The sequence below is a fragment of the Podarcis bocagei genome (assembly GCF_964188305.1).
Source record: "Podarcis bocagei genome assembly, chromosome: 5".
Lineage (NCBI taxonomy): Eukaryota > Metazoa > Chordata > Lepidosauria > Squamata > Lacertidae > Podarcis > Podarcis bocagei.
In genome coordinates, this window is record NC_138129.1 from 3,456,501 (window position 1) to 3,475,495 (window position 18,995).

Consider the following 18,995-nt stretch of genomic DNA (forward strand, 5'->3'; position numbering starts at 1 on the left):
TGCTCTTTGCCCTGCTGCTTCTTAGCCTGCCAGCAAAAATTGGGTTGTGCTGCCACTTAGTGGAGATAGGTATCTTTATTATTTTTTTTAAAGAAAAAACCAGGGTGCCGTGTTTCTTTAAAAAAAAAATCACTCTTTTAAAATCACTGGGTTTTTTTTTTCCTTCTCTCTCTTCTAGAAAGGTTCAGGTCTCTTTTCCTTCTCTGTTTTGATTTTTAAGAGTGAGCTCATGTGATATGTGCCCTAAAGTTCTTCTCATTTTTTTTAAAAAAAAACCATACAGTGGTACCTCGGGTTACATACGCTTCAGGTTACATACGCTTCAGGTTACAGACTCCGCTAACCCAGAAATAGTACCTTGGGTTAAGAACTTTGCTTCAGGATGAGAACAGAAATCATGCTCCGGTGGTGCGGCAGCAGCAGGAGGCCCCATTAGCTAAAGTGGTGCTTCAGATTAAGAACAGTTTCAGGTTTAGAACGGACCTCCGGAACCAATTAAGTACTTAACCCGAGGTACTGCTGTACACATATATGTTTTTCTCAGCGCACAAACTGAAAAGGGTTAATTGGAACAGGAAACAGAGGGTGTTTTCTCCAGTGTTGCTAAGAATGTTTAGTCTCTAATATGACTTTGTCCCTACTCCTCCTCTCCATCCCACCTTTTCTTTTTAACTTAGCGATATGGTTAATGCCACAGCTATTTATTTATTTGAATAACATCTCTTCCTATAATGTAGCTATTTAATCTGAAAGATCTGGCAGAGGACCTTCATATTTTTTTGGATCCTGAGAAGAGACACAAACTTAATGATACACATTATCATGTGCTCTTGCCCATTTTTGCCACAGAGAAACAGGCCATTATTTGAGCGCTCCTGCCGGAGGCATGGTTCTCCTACTATGAAAAATGAGGCCCGTTGTGTGTGTTTTTGTAAGGCTGCAGTTCAGATCATATAAATCTGCTTTACAGTGAGACAAAGAGTGAGACCAATGGTGTGTTTAGGCCAGTGTTCTCTCCTTTGCCTGACAGCAGCTCTTCAGGTTTTCCTTTATACCTGAGAACCTTTTAGCTGAAGGTGCCAGAACGTGTAGCCCCTTCCTAAAGTAAAATCTTTCTTCCCTATTACCTGGCTTGAAAATATGAAGCATACTTGAATATGATTTTTGAAGCTGCCTTAACATGTGAAGCATACTTATTTATTTACATTGTTTGTATGCTGTACAATTAGCAGTGTCTCCTGGGCGGCAAACAGTAAAAGTAAAAAACAAACAAACATAACAACAATCAGCAAGCCGAGTAAATATATTTAGAACCAGGGTGTCAGAGTACAACAATGTTCGGGCCAACTTTACATTTTACATCATTATTTGTGTTGATATTTTAAAATTGCAAACCACCTTGGGTGCCTTGTCAGAAAGGTATATAAGTGCAATAAATAAATTATGTCAACATGCCTAATGCATGTTGTTGTTGTGCAGAAACAGGGAATACTGGCATAGGGCAGGATTCACTTAACTAGCCCTGTCAGTGGAAATGGAAGCTCAGCAACTTGCGCAACAGGGCTCCTTTTCCATGTGCCCCTTGAGATTGGCTTGGGGGACGGCAGTCATGAGAACCCACAGAACAGTTTACAGGGGGAAGAGTGGAGGTGCCGTTCCGCCTGGCAGGCTGCCATGCTTGCGCAGATGAAACGACTGGAAGAGCGTGCTGTTGAATTCCACTCCTGGACTTAAGCCTCTTTTAAGCAACAATGGACGGAAATTAATTGGCAGTAAGCTTAGGACTGGCACACCACAGATGTGGAATTGATTACCCTCAAAGGTGGAAGTGGCCTCTGTCTGAGGTGGCTTTTAAGACAAATTGGTGGAGTGGCAAGGGTGGTAAATGACCGTTAGTTGTGAGGGCTAAATGTCCATGTTCAGAGGCAGTGTATACCTGACTATCAGATGCTGAGGGCAGGCAAGAAGGGGGTGACTATTCCTGTTTTGCTCTGCCCTTACGTTTCACGGGGCATCTGGTGGGCTATTCCATTCCTGGAACTTGTCCTGGACTAAACGTCTCCTCGGCCTGATCTCTTATGCTTTTGTTTGTGAAATCAGACAAAGAGACACTTCTTCCAAGGCTTTGTTCTTGACATTGCTGATCTCTTTTCCAGAACGTGATCTCAGACAGTTCATGCGGTTCTGTGTTTCCAAATGTGTTAAAACCTTGGTTTGCTGCTGAGACACGAAATGCCCCACGCTTCTGTCATGGGACTCGCTGGCATTCGCAGCAGCACAATGAGGCCACTTTGGCAGGGAATCAGGAGGGGGAAACTGAAAAGGCTTTTCTAACCCCACAGTGAGTGTGCCTGGGAAGGGCCAGAGCTCAGTCTTGTAGAGCACATGCCTTGCGCATCCAGGGTTTCAAGTTCAGACTCCGTAGGTTGAAAAGAGCTCAGGTAGTGGGATTGGGAAATGCCACCTTGTTTGATGCACTGGAGAACTGCTCCTGGTGAGTCAGAGGAGACAATACTGGGCTCCACAGAGGCAGTATAAGGCAGCTTCCTCCATGCCCCCGGTTCAGTTCAGTCATGACTTTGCTTAATGGCCCTGGGTGCAAGTTGCTGCCCCTTTGGTCACTCTTCTCTACCTGTAAAAAGGGGGCAGATGGAAGCATCAGGAATCTTATATAATTCCTGTGAGCATTGGAAGAGTTGTGAATTACTTACTGATGATAAATATATTCTATAACAATAGCAACAGAAGCAGAAGATGTCTGTTTTCAGGGCTTTGTGCTGGCACTGGAGGTTAGACTAAGCCTGGCACTCTTGCCACAACCATAGTTAATCAGTTTTGGAAATATTACAATGGACCAAATGCAGAAAGAACAGGAATGACACAGAACAGCCTCTGGCCAATCAAGCAGCTTCCGCGAGGCTACTCTGGGCAGTCAAGACTTTGAGCCTGCTCAAAACCTGCTCTCCAGTCTTTCATGAAAAGCTATGGTAAGAGTATCACAAAGTACTTGGGTGTAGGTCCTGGGAATGACTATGGTACTTCCATTTTCAAAATCAGCATGTTCGAACTGTTGATGCTGATGTGATGCTTGTTCTTCTATAGTTCTTCAGACATTTAACTGCACAAAACCTAACATAGATTTGGGCCCTGGAAATGTCAGCCTTATCTATCTATCTATCATCTATCTATCTATCTATCTATCTATCTATCTATCTAAGTTTATTTACATCTTGATTTTTTTAAAAGCCCTCTAAGTGGTTTACAAAAATACAAAATAAAGCGTTAACTAACATTCTTCAGATGCCATCACAGAAATAATGGAAGCCAGCCAGATTTTTCAGAATTTCATATTCTAACTATCACGTTGGCAGAGGGGCAGTTGAAAATATGTCAATTTTATTTTGAGCATGGACTTTTTTGCTTCTTTCTCACAAAATTAGGATTTCCTTATTGAGGTTTGTTTGTGGTGGCTTTGTTTTTTTTTGTTTTTTTTGTTTTTGGAGTAGAGTGCAAACAACCCCGCCTGTTGTTAATATTTGTTAAAGTGTTATCAGTTCCCTGCAGAAACCATGCTGTCATTGTTAGCCATAACCTTGGTAGGGAGAATAATGGATTGTTCTTGGAAGGGTGAGTAGGTTGAAATGATGAGAGAAATAAATAAATTTGAACTGGTTCCCCTGTTCTGAGACTTTCTAAGCAGTTGCAGATATTGGGCCTGAAGAAGTGCTGGGTATTTGGGAAATGGCAATTGGAGACCTGTACCCTGAAGGGGATCTTACAAAAGTATTGTTTGCAAAAGTGGCTAAAGAACAGAGAGCCATTGGGTCTCTTGCTGTGACCTCTTGCTGTCACAGCTGCTATTACTTCCATACTTACCATTTACAGGCAGTGTTGTACCTGGTGTTGCTTGAGAATTCTAAGAACCTCCCAAAATAAGGACAGGTTTGAAACCAGTTGGTTAAAGTAAGCGCCGTTTTGCATCTTGATTCAAAATGATAGCCAACTGTGACCAAACATAGATGAAAACCTGGTCCTTGATCTCAGGAATCATCATGCGAAATTTGATCATGATAGCTTAAGAGGTGGTCAAATGTGCAGTGAACAACTTTCCAAAATATAAGCACAGATTATATTCTATTTTGCATTTCTACAGAAACTGTACTCAAGGCAGCTAATGACAGAATTACAAATAGAACAGTATATTATTCAAACAGTAACAATGAAAATGTAAACAGAGTTTGTCTAAAAGCATGCTGGAAATTTGTGGGCAGTGACACCGCCCCGTCCTGCCAGAGGCTGTTCCAAAGTCTGGGGGCTGCAGCTGAGAAGGTCCTCCCACCACACCCCAGAGGGGAAGTAGCCATGGAAGAGGGCCTTTGGAGTGGAATGGGGTTCTCAGGCAGGATCATAGTGGGGGAGGCGGTTCTGCAGATACCTTGATCTAAGGCCATTCAGCGCTTTAAAGGCTGAAGCCAGCATCTTGCATTTATATCACACCAGCAGTGTGCATGGTGCTGTACAGCTGGGCTCTGAAGCGAAGTTGTTTTCTGTTTTCTCCGTCAGTGAAGGCCAGGCTCTGGAATATGGCTGGGTTTTGCTGGAGGGACCAGAGAAACCCACAGTTACGGTGGGGGACACCCGTAGCAGCAGTGGGGCTGCTCATGGCAAAGGAGGCAGTGGTGTGTGCGTTCCTGTGACAGTGCCGTGGCTTGCTCACGGAGGCAGGGACATGGCAGGGACAAGTGGTGTCCTCTTCAGGTCCAGATCTACTGCCTAAGGCGACTGTCTCACCTCATCTCATGGGCCTGGGAGGGACCAGGAATGAAATAATATTAGTTCTGGAAGAACACTCAGCGTCATCAAGCCTATCTCCTGCACCTACCTAAAATGTCTTTGTTAGGTAAAGCTGGGAATGTTCATTTTCCTCCCCAGTGACAGAGCTCCCTGGGAACAGCCTTAGGAAATAGATCAGTGAGTGCTTCTTCTCTTTAGCCTGGAGAAGAGAGGATTGAGGGGGTGACATGATAGCTGTCTTCAAATATTTGAAGGGCTGTCATGCAGAAGAAGGAGCAGACTTGTTCTCCGTTGCTCTAGGGGGGCAGGAGTAGAACTAACAGAAAGCAGGGAAGCAGAATTTGGTAAACTTTAAGGGGAACTGTCTAACCAGGGATGGGGAACCCCTTTCCAGCTCAAGGGCCACTTTCCCTTCCAGGTAACCTTCTGGAGGCCACCTCCCAGAGGTGGATAGGGCCAGATGCAAAAAAAAGGGGGTGAAACAAGTATAATTTTTACCTTTGTACAGTTGGCTAGTTTCTACATGTTTTACTCCTCCCTGTAAGTCGCTCTGAGACATATAGTGAAAAGCAGAATATACATTTCTTAAATAAATAACAAATAATTTGAGATTTTCTGTACATTGAACCTGCACTAAAACAGCAAAGCAAAATATGCCCATGTGGGGCTGACTTACTCATCCAGGATATGGACCGATGTCATCTTCTTGTTTCTCCTCCAGATTGCTGAAACTTACGCCTTCCTTCCAAGAGAAGCTGTGACCAGGTTCCTGATGAGCTGCACTGAGTGCCAGAAAAGGATGCATTTCAATTCCAATGGGGTGGAGCCCAAAGGTAGGACTGGTAAGGTTCCCTCCATGAAACCCTGTAGAGCTGCTGCCAGTCGGTATTGCTGGAAGCCACCCAGAGTGGCTGAGGCAACCCAGCCAGCTGGGTGCCGTATAAAGAAAAAAAATTATCATTATTATTATTGACAGTACCGGGTTAGATGAACCACTGGTTCATCAGTAGTCTGACTTGATCCATAGCAGCTACAGGCTGCATACCAGTGATTTCCAAACATCTTAGTCGATGGACCATTTCAAAATCGCTGATGGTCTTGGTGGATCACTTCATGATTTGTTTGCCTCTTGAAGCAGTATTAATGCACTATTGTAGATTATGTTATTTTTAATTGTATTCTTATTGCTTCTTTTCTTTCTTACGTTGTGTTTAATTGTATTACGATTTGCGTTCCATAGAATTCAAATTGTTCTACAATAAAATACAACATAAGAAAGAAAAGAAGCAATAAAAATACAATTAAAAAATCAGTGTGAGTATTTAGTGGAGAGATGCCACGGATCACCTAAATGAAGCTTGCAGACCACTGGTAGTGCATGGGCCACAGTTTGGGAATCCCTGCCCTATGCATTGGGGTATCCCATCTGTTGGTTTCACTTTTCCAATCCTTTAGTGTGGAATACATCTCCTAAGACCTTTTCTGCATGCTTCTGTGTTTGTAATCACCCAGAGACTTTAGCCATAGCAGCTTAAATGGGCAACACTGGCCAAGGAAGACTAAGTGGCCTTCTGTTCGCTGCCCATTGGGTTCATGAATGTGGCTGAATATTTTTTTACAGAGCAATCCTTAACATGGGAAGCTGGTATAGCTTACACCAGCGTAAGTGACCCCTATTCTACATTCTGTTGAGGAACCAATGGGAGGGGCTACTGTCATCTAATCTGGAAGGGGTGGGGCTTGAGTTTTGAGGACTTGGTCACATGACTGGAGCAGGTGACTCTCCTTGCCTTCTCCCCAAAATACCCCTATCTCAAAGACTTACACAGGTGTAAGTTTCTCTGGCTGAGCCCCTGCTTGAACCAGGGTGTGGGACTGAGCTTTGGCTCAGATTGGAAAGCCCAAAATCCACCAGATCCAAACTTGCTCATCCCTGGTGGGTCTTGGGTTTAGACTGCACTGTGAGCCTCATTCTCTTCTTTGCTTAGCAATGATCTTTCCGTCCTGTACCCAGGGTGCTGCCATGTGTCTGCTGCAATTCCGCAGGAGGGCAGGGAAAACATCCTGTACGGTATTAAGCACAGAATTCAGCTAGCAGAGAACTTCGGCTCTCAGGGTAGGGGGAAAGGAGCAGGCTCTGAGCCGTGGTGCCTGTGAACAGATGCTTGGAATGGTGTGGGCTGAAACCTCAGAAGCCAGGGCCATGGGGGGGGGGGAGAGGTGGGGGGGAGGGGCACAGGTACCTTGCAGAACTCCCAGTGGCTAGCTAAACCAGAATGGAAAATATGAAAATAATAAAAGCTGCAGAATAAAAGCGTGCAGAAACTCAGTTTGCATAATTTGTACACAAGTTGCAATATCCTGTTTGGGTGTCCTAGGCACAGAACCTAAAACTTTTTTAGCACATACAAAGGCCTACCCATAAAAAATGTGTAGCATGAGGGTCGATCAGAGCTACTTTTGTGGAGGCTGCTATTGGAAATATTGGTGATCCCTGCTCCCTAGCCAGGCACAATTAAAATTATAATCTAGAGGCAAGTTTGAACATTTGATTCTCCCTCCCATAAAACCCATAATAATCAGAAGGTCAGTTGAAAACACACCTAAATGCATTATTTATTTTCATTTTCATTTTCAAGAGTTAGAAAGCTCAGGTTCAACGTTAGCATGGGTTCACACAGTCATCTTGGGCATGTTACAACTTCTCAACCTCAGTTTCCTACCTGTGAAATGGGAGTAGTTATTTTTGTTTGTTTGTTATATTTTAAACTCATCCTTGGTTCCATAGGATTGCAGGATGGTTTTCAGCACCACATAAAATGTGTCATAGGTAAAGGTAAAGGGACCCTTGACTACTAGGTCCAGTCGTGGCCGACTCTGGGGTTGCGGCGCTCATCTTGCTTTATTGGCCTAGGGAGCCAGCATACAGCTTCCAGGTCATGTGGCTAGCATGACTAAGCCACTTCTGGTGAACCAGAGCAGCGCACGGAAACGCTTCTTTACCTATTTATCTACTTGCGGTACCTATTTATCTAGTTGCACTTTGACGTGCTTTCAAAATGCTAGGTTGGCAGGAGCAGGGACCAAGCAACGGGAGCTCACCCTGTTGCGGGGATTCAAACTGCCGACCTTCTGATTGGCAAGTCCTAGGCTCTGTGGTTTAACCCACAGCGCTACCCACGTCCCTTAAAGTGTCTCATAAGTACACGTAAACCAATAAGTAAAATGATAAAACCAATCAGCCGCTGCTCCTTAACTATGCATATGCTCCCCAAAGTGCCTGCCTCAAGTTGTGTGTCTTCAGCTGTTGGCAAATGTAATTGATAAAGGGGACAGCCGTTTTGCCACAGGGAGAGAGTTCCATATTGGGGTCCTCCATGGATCACCATGTAATGAAGCATAGTAATTGCTGGAACAATGGAAAGGGCCTTCTGCACAGATCATAAGGCTCAGACTGTCAGATATGGAGGAGATACTATTCCAAGTATTTGGGACCTAGGGTGTTTATGAATGCCAGAGTCAATTTATTTAATTGGGTCCAGTAGCAATTAAATAGCCAGCATACTGATGATACCATGCCTCAGATCCCTAGGTGAAATGCTTCCAGCAGCATCTTCAGGAGGGAATCCTGTGGCACTCTGTGCCTTAAAACCCAAGGGGCTTAGCAAAAGTTGCCTACTGCTAACAGACCTGAGTGGAGTGGAATACCATGCCTCTAACTCCTAGCCTACAGAGCTGATCCAGAAGGATCCTGTGGACATTGATCTCTAAAGCCACCAGGAGAGCCATAAAAACTACATGGCACAGGGGTGCTGCAAAACAAAAGCAAATAAAGCTTGTAAAGGCTTTTGGAAACTGAAAGTGCTATAGAAAGTGTTAATGGCTAATAATATTGAAGTCTTAGATATCAGGATTTTCTGAGGCCCTGGTCAGTAGCCAATTTTCCTTAAGAGCCATTGTGAAAGCAAAAGTGGCCTTGACAACAAGCTCTCTTAGTTTTTCCTCTGCATCTTTTTTCATTCCCAAGTTGGCCCAGGTATTAACTCCTATTTGAAGGGCTGACTCAGATGTTAAGATTTTGAAGGCTGCAAATTCTGAAGAAGAATATTTGTGCTGAATGCTCACCTGCCAACAGCAATCTGGCATTTGCCAGGTTCATGAAAACAATTTGCAGTTGATTTTGAAACATGTCCCTTGTTAATCTGCTAAATAACAATGGCCTTCTGCCTTGTGATATATTTTTTCCAATGTGCTCCTTGGCTCTTAGCAAGCATTGCGTCCTTGCTCTGCTTCCTCCCCGCTTTGCACTGAGAATTTGGCTGCAGAGGTTATGGCCAGATGGGGGCTACATGGATTGTATCCTGCACAGTATGAATGAAGGTCCTTGTCAAAGCGCCTGTTCCACAATATCCAGAAGGGTAACCATGTTAGCCTGTTGCAGCAAAAACAACGAAGCGCCTAGGTGCCAGAAGACTCTTTTGTTGTTCCTTCACAATAGGTGCCCTTAAAAATAATCTACACAAGCCAAACTTTTTTCTTTTTTCTTTAATCCTTCACATGCAAGCCTTTTGCCACTTTGCCAGGAGGGGCAGGGAAAACAAATGGCCCTTTTGTTCCAAAGCTTCATTCTCTCTGTGCAGGGAGAGGGTGGTGATGGAGGCAGCCTTGTCACCTATGAAGGAGAGATGGATTAGATTATACTTGATCAACTTTCACAAAGGACATGGGCCAACTCTAGTTACATGAATCTATTGGGAAAAAAACCCCATGGAATTGCAGGTAGACGCAAAACTTAACCCTCTCCGTTGGGAATAGGTAACCTTTGGCCCTCCAGGTGTTGCTGAACTACAACTCCCATCAGACCCAGCAAGCATGGCCTGAAGAGCATCAGGCATAAAGTACAAGGGAGGAGGATCAGACTCCTGTTGTCTATAATAAGCCTGGCCAATCCAGAAGCTTCATACTCCCTACCAGTCAGAGATGCTGGTATTGCACACCTGAGCCCACTTCTGCGCCTAAAGTCCACTCTTGATTCCTGAGCATATACTCTCTACAGTTACTCATTAGGCTTGGAAGCATTCAGCTCCCCTTGTGCACCTTTCATTGCAACAAATAGACCTAATCAACCCACTTCCATTCCTTTTATATAGGAGCAGGAAATGTGTGCACTCACTGGGTCTTGTTTGGGCCTTAGTTTGGGGAAACGGTGGACAGATGTTGTTTGGGCTTCTAACTTCCAAATGACTCCCCTCTTCCTTTCTATTTATTTACAGAAAATGAACCTCCTTCCTCTCTGGTCTCTGGCATCATTGACTACAACATGCCTCTCACCTCCACCTACCTGAAGCAGATGAAGTTGCGTGTCATGAATTCCCAGGAGCAGGTGAGCTTCTTTCTTCATAATTTATCAAATCAGTCTTAATCTAGCAGGCGTACAGTGCAAAGCGTACAGTGGTTTTTAAATGCTGCCTTTGTCAGGACCAAACTCTGTTTCACAAAGCAGTGCATCATCTTTTTGAATGACACAAAACTCTCTTTCAGGCTGGATATAGTGAATAAATAAAACCAGGGAGGAGGCTAGTGAAGGGGGTCTCTGGGTGAAGGCATTTTGTTTAAAGCCTAGCCTTAAATTGGTAAATGGAGGACACTCTTGCCAGCTAAACAGGTTAGAACTGTGCTTTGTGCAAAAGATCTTGGGCTCCACCAAGAAGAGAAGCAAACGAAGGTTGTTGTTTTTTCCTTTGGCAACATGAAAGTGAGCAGGAATCTGAATCTCTCTCTAGTGGAATTCATGCATGTAAGGCTGAGCACAGAAATAAGGAAAGACGTACGGTGGTCCAACAAAGCTGGAAAATAATTTTAGAAAATGTTTTAGGTTAGCAGACTGAAGCTGAATTAGTTGGCAGTTGGAGGGCTGAATGTTGTTCTTCTGCGAATACTGCAATGGAACCCACTTGCCTGGAAGAAAGCCCTATTGAGCACAATAGCCTCTGAGTTGTCATTTATAGGATCGTACTATTAGTCCCATCTCTCTGTGGAGTAGAAAGTCTGGATAACATATGTGTCTTGACTATTTTGTCTATTTTCTCAGCTCTGCTGTAGCTGCTAAGTCTGTGTTTAAACCTAGTCTAAAGCTAAGTATGAAAGTGCTAAAGATAAAGTGCTAAAGTGAAGGGTGCAGCTTTGGCTGAGGAACAGAACAAATTTTAGCTATGTTACCTGAGAAGAAGAAAGGGAAGGGAAGGTTTTAAACTGAAGTGTAATTTCGCCAAGTTTGAAGCAGGCCAGGGCCAAAACTGCCAAGTTATGAGTGGTTCTCTGATTTGGAGCAGAGGACCAATGGAGGGGAAGAGCTCCAAACCCTTTCTTTTACTTTGTCTACCCAGCTGTTCTTCTCCCCATAGTGAGAAAATAGTTGTGTTCATTGCAAGGGAACTGCAAGGGAACTGCAGAATCTTGCAGTGCCTTAAAGACTAACAAATTTATGATTTGGGTGTGTTGGATTGTATGTATGTGTGTGTATTTGAAGGGGATGAGAAAGGGGTTGTTTTCTTTAACTAGAATTTGTTGTATCTGAAAACATGCTGTAGAGCGGGAGAGGACTTGCATGTCCCAGTTTTTTAATTTGATGGATCTGACCGCAATGACTGAAATAATAATAATAATAATAATAATAATAATAATAATAATAATAATAATAATATAATTTATTATTTATACCCCGCCCATCTGGCTGAGTTTCCCCAGCCACTCTGGGCGGCTCCCAATCAGTGTTAAAAACAGTACAGCGTTACATATTAAAAACTTCCCTGAACAGGGCTGCCTTAAGATGTCTTCTGAATGTCAGGTAATTATTTATCTCTTTGACATCTGATGGGAGGGCGTTCTACAGGGCGGGCGCCACTACCGAGAAGGCCCTCTGTCTGGTTCACTGTAACCTCACTTCTCGCAATGAGGGAACCGCCAGAAGGCCCTCGGCGCTGGATCTCAGTGTCCGGGCTGAATGATGGAGGTGGAGACGCTCCTTCAGGTATACAGGACCGAGGCCGTTTAGGGCTTTAAAGGTCAGCACCAACACTTTGAATCGTGCTCGGAAACGTACTGGGAGCCAATGCAGATCTCTCAGAACCGGTGTTATGTGGTCCCGGCGGCCACTCCCAGTCAGCAGTCTAGCTGCCGCATTCTGGATTAATTGCAGTTTCCGGGTCACCTTCAAAGGTAGCCCCATGTAGAGCGCGTTGCAGTAGTCCAAGCGTGAGATAACTAGAGCATGCACCACTCTGGCGAGACAGTTCACAAGAAAGCAAACAGGACATGGGCAAGTTTTTGTTTTTTTGCCTGATCGGGACTGGCAAGGATGTTAAGTGTAGGTTTTTGAAGGAATCTGGTTCTTCACTTTCCATGAGGCTTCATATTTGCTTTTAGGAAGAGAGAGGACATTCACCTTATTTTTGAAACACAGAGCAAGCCAAGCCAGGCAAAGAAAGGATCATTTTGTTTAGGATGAAGAGAGCAGGAAGTGTCAGGGGGGTAATCTGTTAAAATGGACTAATCCCTCACAATCGCTTTGACCTGAGATTCAACCAAATGTTTGTAGTGTTGTCGTTTCTCGTAATCTGCAATTGGTAACCTGTCCAAGTGGTAACCTTCCCCTCTTCAAATGACTGTTGCGCTCAAGACAGAGTGGGACAAAAAATGGGGAGGGTACCATGACCTTCCTACTCTGATTGTGGGCTTCCCAGAGATAGCTGACTGTCACTGTTGAAAAAAAGAATACAGTACTAGAGGGACCTGGAGAGTCATATATTCCTACAACTGCACAAGCATAAACAAAGAATAATATTTATTAGGCTCATGTTCAGTGTCTGACTGAAATATTGCACCTGTGGTGTTGAAGGTATTGTCCTGCCAAGCCACTCTTTTGCGATATGCACCTTTGCCTGAGACATTTAATCTTAATTTCCCTTTACCACAGAAAACCCAACACATAAAAATACCCCATTATACATCTTCAGTCACTGATGGGGTGTGGTGGGAAGTTTGTCACATGGTGTGGTGATGTTTCAGTGGGTGGTCTCTATTGCAACTCCTCTGTTTCTGTTTGCTCCATACCTGAGCACCACCTAGTTGCTTTCTTTGTGGTAGCCCCCAATACCCATTTTCATTTATCACCGCATGCTGAAGAGTTCTCTGAAGATCCCCATACACTCAGTTGGGGGCGATTATGCTGGAGACTGTAATTGTGGTGCAAATGTTGGACTTTTCTCTTTTAATTTTTAGTACGGATGTCTTGTGCAAGACCTCATTATCATAATTTGGTATTTTATTGCTGCTGTATTTTTTGGGTGGTGGTGGGGAATGCATGGTTGAAGTTTTAACTCTTATGGTGGCCTGTGGAGCATTCCTAAATGTTTGGGATATTGCCACCACCCCTGATCCTGCAAAGAGTAGTTTGCTGTAGCTGAATATTACTCTTGTGCAGGACATCTGTGCTAAGAACAAAGCAAAACAAAATCACGTGGAAATTGAAACCTACCTGTCTTGCAAAGGGCACATGTTTTCATTATGCTTTTGCATACTACCTTGGGGGAAAATTCACATGCACAGGTATCAAAATAGCTTTGTGCATGCCCAAAGTAGCTCTCAACAAAGAGACAGGGATGCATTTCAAGCAAACACTACAAAAACTATTTCATCATAACATAGCGAAACAAAAATACAATAATATACAAAACCCATATTTCAATACCATATACAACAAGATTATTAAACAACATATCCAAGTCCAAAAAAAGGGAATGTGTGGACAGTTGTGGGCACAGCAAAATCAGATCTGAACTACCTGTTTGTGATCTAAAGCCCCCAGCCTTGTTTTGGTGTGGGGTCCGGCAACCAAAGTTAAAGGGAGTACTGGAACATTTTTGAAACCTTCCTGGGCAGCAGCCCAAGAGGAGGTCATTTTGTCAGCGTAGAACACGGCGGTAGCTGCCGTTGGAACTCAGATACCACATGTCCCTGTTAGGCTTCGTGCTGGTTGCTATGGATTTGCAAGACCCATTAGAGCTATTTTAAGAGACAGAGTTGCCATGGCAGGACCCAGCCCTTCCTCTCTTGCATATCCCAAACTCTCCCCTGACATCCGTTGGAATTTGAGGTGTGTTAGGAATGGAGCAGGCGGTCACACCTGGTGCAGGCGCCAAATTTAGAGAATATCTTCAAGAGGCATTTTTCTTCAAACCAAAGGCATGAGGGCAGGGTGGTGGGAGTAGCAAGACTGGATATTATAGAAAGCTAGTGAAGTGAGTGGGAGCTGAACATTGCTTTGTGCTGGGGAGGATTTGTGCCCTGTGTTCATCTCTCCTCTTCCCATTCCTGAAAGGCTAAAGGTAGTTGGGTGGCCTGCGGGTCTTCAATCTGCTATTTATGCTAAACATTTCTTGGTCCCATCTGTGGGTTGGGTCTGCAGAGAGCACAGATGAAAGCAGTCGTCATTGCTGGGACACAAAACATGAACTCCCATTCCCCCTACATAATATCATGATCTTCCTACAATAAGGGTTTTTTTTTAATATAAAAAAGTACTGTTTATTTGATTCACATCCTGCCTTTCAGATATGGAAGCCCCCCTCAAGACACCTGAAGACACATTAAAAATCAAACTATTAATTTAAATAACAAAAGTAAACAACAATAAGGCCATTTAGCGACAGCTAAATTCCAGAACAATGAATCAGCACCCAGTTTTCCACCCAGAGGCTTGAGGAAAATAAGCATGTTATGTCTTAGTTGACTGCTTGGTAGTGCGGTCCTATATATGTTTACTCAGAAGTAAGCCCCAAGAAAATGAGTAGAGGATTGCAGCCTAAATCTGCAAGAATGTGCAAATGAGACCTCAAGTTGTGCGAATGGACAACATTGGGAGTGGCACCCCTTGCGGTGATGGCTCCAAACCATCGAGGGCTTTGTATGTCAGAACCAAAACCTTAAATTGTGCTCAGTAGCAAGTAGGCAGCCAATGCAAGTGTCTGAGAATAAATGTTATGTAATTTCAGGTCCATCAGGTCCACCAAGACACTGACTGCTGTGTTATGCACTAGCTGCAATCTCTGAACCATCTTCAAGAGTGTAGATGGTACTCTAGTGCATCTAGTATCAGCAGCAGCAGTATCGTTTTAGAAGAGGGACTTCCTCTTTTCTCGCATAGGAGAACGTAACTCTTCTGCAATAGAAACTGTCATCCAGTTGTCAACTGCATTAAAATGGTTATTAAAAAGTTAACATTTGTCGCCCAGTTAATGGGGGACACTTCTTAGTCTATCAGAATATTTTAATCAGTATAGCTAACTAGCTGACTAGGCGTTGCAGTTTTTATCAGTCTTTCGTAGGAGTCTGGGTGGGCTTACCTAGGTAACAAATTCCACAGGGGGGGGCATTGGGAAGGCCTTGCTTCTCTCAGCCACTTTTTAAACCTCAGTTAGTAGTCCAAGGTATCTGAAGCAGAGCCTTTTTCTTTAAGCAGGGCCACTTTTGAAGAGAAAAATGTAGGAGGAAGTTTGCATGTGAAAAGGCATTCCCTAAAATATGGGATTTTCCCCCCCCCTCCTAACTGGTCTCATGCAAGGTTTACATTTCTAAAGTTCATTACTTAGGACAGCTGGTTGACAATGTGAAGCCTAACATATTCCGCTATGTATCTATTAACTTTTTTCCAGAGGCACAAGGACATCAAGTGACTAGCACAGACTCATTTTGTGAGTCAATCGCTCTCTTGGGGACCCAAGATCTCTTGTAATGACCACCAGGGCCTCCCTTAATCATGTTTGCAAAAGGAAGCTACTATATAATTGTTTGTATTTTTGTTTTTTTCTCCACTGCCCTTTGCTCTTGATTAACTTTTGCAGAACCTTTGCACTGCAGAAATTGGAAAAATCGGGCTGAACAAATGTTATTATCAAACATATTATATCTAGATCTGCATCTGGATAGGCACAGATATATACACATTCTGTACACAATGAGTGGAACTGAGAGTAGGAGCTTTGTAGCAGTTCGCCTGAAGGTGCAAGATACAGTGTCAGCACCTGTGATGGCGTGTTGTGACTCTTTGCATTGAGTAGAAGTATTATGTGTAACTGCAAGATTCTTGTTCTAAGTTGATCACTGGAGACCTTCTGCTTGCTTGTATTGACAATGGAAAAGTTGCAGGGGGAGAGCCTGGCGGGGTGGGGTGGGGGACAACAAGTACATCCGGTCTACTTAGCAGATCAGCTCAATCATGGCCATAGTTATATCCTCCCTTAAAACAGTAGTTCAGGTGTGTGTTCTGCAACAGCTTCTACAGGGAAGACTGACATGGAATTTATGTACCACTTTTTAACAGTGTTCTACCAAAACAGTATAGAATTAAAACAGCTGCATAAAACAGCCCCTCCCCCAATACCATAATGGTCCTCTCCCCCATGCTTTTAATATCTATATGAAGCCGCTGGGAGAGATCATCAGGGGGTTTGGGCTGGGTGTTCATCAGTATGCAGATGACACCCAGCTCTACCTCTCATTTAAATCAGAACCAGTGAAGGCGGTGAAGGTCCTGTGTGAGTGTCTGGAGGCAGTTGGAAGATGGATGGCGGCTAACAGATTGAGGTTGAATCCTGACAAGACAGAAGTACTGTTTTTGGGGGACAGGGGGTGGGCGGGTGTGGGGGACTCCCTGGTCCTGAATGGGGTAACTGTGCCCCTGAAGGACCAGGTGCGCAGCCTGGGAGTCATTTTGGACTCACAGCTGTCCATGGAGGCACAGGTTAATTCTGTGTCCAGGGCAGCTGTCTACCAGCTCCATCTGATACGCAGGCTGAGACCCTACCTGCCCGCGGACTGTCTTGCCAGAGTGGTGCATGCTCTAGTTATCTCCCGCTTGGACTACTGCAACGCGCTCTACGTGGGGCTACCTTTGAAGGTGACCTGGAAACTGCAATTAATCCAGAATGCAGCAGCTAGACGGGTGACTGGGAGTGGCCGCCAGGACCACATAACACTGGTTCTGAGAGATCTGCATTGGCTCCCAGTACGTTTCTGAGCACGATTCAAAGTGTTGGTGCTGACCTTTAAAGCCCTAAACGGCCTCGGTCCTGTATACCTGAAGGAGCATCTCCACCCCCATCGTTCAGCCCGGACACTGAGATCCAGCGCCGAGGGCCTTCTGGCGGTTCCCTCATTGCGAGAAGTAAGGTTACAGGGAACCAGGCAGAGGGCCTTCTCTGTAGTGGCACCTGCCCTGTGGAACGCCCTCCCAGCAAATGTCAAAGCAATAAACAACTATTTTACTTTTAAAAGACAACTGAAGGCAGCCCTCTTTAGGGAAGTTTTTAATGTCTGATGCTGTACTGTTTTTAATATTCTGTTGGAAGCCGCCCAGAGTGGCTGGGGAAACCCAGCCAGATGGGCGGAGTATAAATAATAAATTATTAGTAGTAGTAGTATTGTTGTTGTTGTTGTTGTTGTTGTTGTTGTTGTTGTTGTTATTATTATTATTATTATTAACAACCAAAATCAGTGTGAAAGCACCAGAAAAAAATAGGACGTACAACAGAGAATTATTTAAAAAATGGCATAAATAGGCTGATTGAAGAATTCATTTGATGATCTTTAAAATCTCCCCACCCACTTCCACTTCTTTGTCATTGAATGGTTTCCTTCTACAGATATATTCAAATTGTTATACTGTTTTTTATAGATCTATGTAATACATATATTTCAGAAATTTGGCCTTCTACTTCTTTTTGTGCTTGGCTTACTGTTAGGCGAAGGAAGCTCAGGCATTATTCATTTTGTTTTCCTCATTTGGGCAAGACTTCCGCTTTTTAAAGGAAGCCTCCTTGGATTTTACAGCTTCCTTGTCTATGCTATATAACCACACTGGCATCCTTGTCGGCTTGTTTGTAGCCTTTCTGATCTGTGTTATATATTTTATTTATTCAACTAGGTTCATTTAACCTCCAAGCTTCCTGAAAGGACAGAACAGGTCTGACTTTTCTTTTCAAGTTACTTTTAACTAATCCTCTCATTTTTTAAGAAATCTCCTCTTCCAAATTTAAATGTAACTGTCTTGGACTTTTTATGCCTGGCATCAGTTCATGCAACTGAGCAACAAACAAAAAAGTCCCCCAGGATCCCATTAGCACAGGGCAATGATTCTCAAAAGAGTAAGGCTTTTGGTCCCATAAACTGCACTGATCAAATAAGGGGTATAATTGTGGGTACTGGCAACTGCCTGGCCTTCCTTACGTAGATGGGGGTAAGCATCCATGCACAACGGCAGCAGGGTGCTTGTAAAAACCTGTGCTGAGATTTGTCAGGAAATGACAGGTCAGTGAATGCGTGGCAGGGAGATGTGTATCCAATTCCTCAAATAAACCCATCTCCCCCTCCACACTGCTTTGCTCATGCCACCTCCTCTCCCTTGTCCTTTCTCAAGACCTCACTTCCCATCAGCCGCTTTGCCTCCAATGCCTTTTCCTATCTCTGTCTCTTTCCCCAACATTGGTGCTCTTGCTGTCTGTTCATCAGGCTGCTTTACCTTTACTCACTTTCTCCTTTAAGACCCAGGTTTTTGGGGGAGGAATTTCCTCTTAGGTCACACCAAGCAGAGCTCTGTTGTTTTGCAGATGAGTAATTTGGTGGATTGGACTTTGAATTCTTGCCTCGGCAGTAGTTTTTATGTCTCTGAGTGACAGTGTAGGGGGTCACTTTGCTGGGGGGGTCAGCACAGGAACCACAAAGACAAGTGGCCACAGAGAAAGGTTGGTTAATAATAATAAAAAAGTGTCAGTAGGACAGTTGATGGAATGACTTACCGCTTCTGCAGTGGCAGCTGAAATGTGTTCCCCCACTTTTGGGAGACGTGCCAATACCCCTGCTCTGCCAGTATTTTATGAAGGATTACTTGATAAATAATGCTTTGTCTCCCTTGGCTGTTTGTCGTCCTTCCTTCGAATGTATGTGGTTGCTAGTTCTCATGGTCCTCCTCCCACCCATGGCTATTATTTTCTTGAACCACCTTAGCCTCATTTGACCCACTTATCCACTGCAACTAGACTCTCCCTAATCCCAGCGCCACCACCCAGAGGCAGCTTCTCCAGTCTTTTCTCGACACATGTCCTCTAAGACCCACGCTCTCAACCCTCACCCCCCCCCCGAACCCT

The 18,995-nt window shown here is 44.1% G+C and overlaps 1 protein-coding gene across 3 annotated transcripts in view; it reads left to right on the top strand.

Annotated features, from left to right (window-relative positions):
• Positions 1 to 18,995, top strand: part of NOL4L (nucleolar protein 4 like) — a gene marked incomplete at its 5' end in the record, with an annotated part of 135,521 nt that overhangs the window by 54,209 nt on the left and 62,317 nt on the right. For 2 of the 3 annotated variants that reach the window (XM_081196172.1, XM_081196174.1), the window contains 2 exons: positions 5,516 to 5,636; positions 10,068 to 10,177. In XM_081196172.1, coding sequence (XP_081052298.1) covers positions 5,516 to 5,636; positions 10,068 to 10,177 — 231 coding nt within the window. The remainder of the gene's footprint in view (positions 1 to 5,515; positions 5,637 to 10,067; positions 10,178 to 18,995) is intronic. The other variant, XM_081196173.1, reaches the window with a different exon arrangement.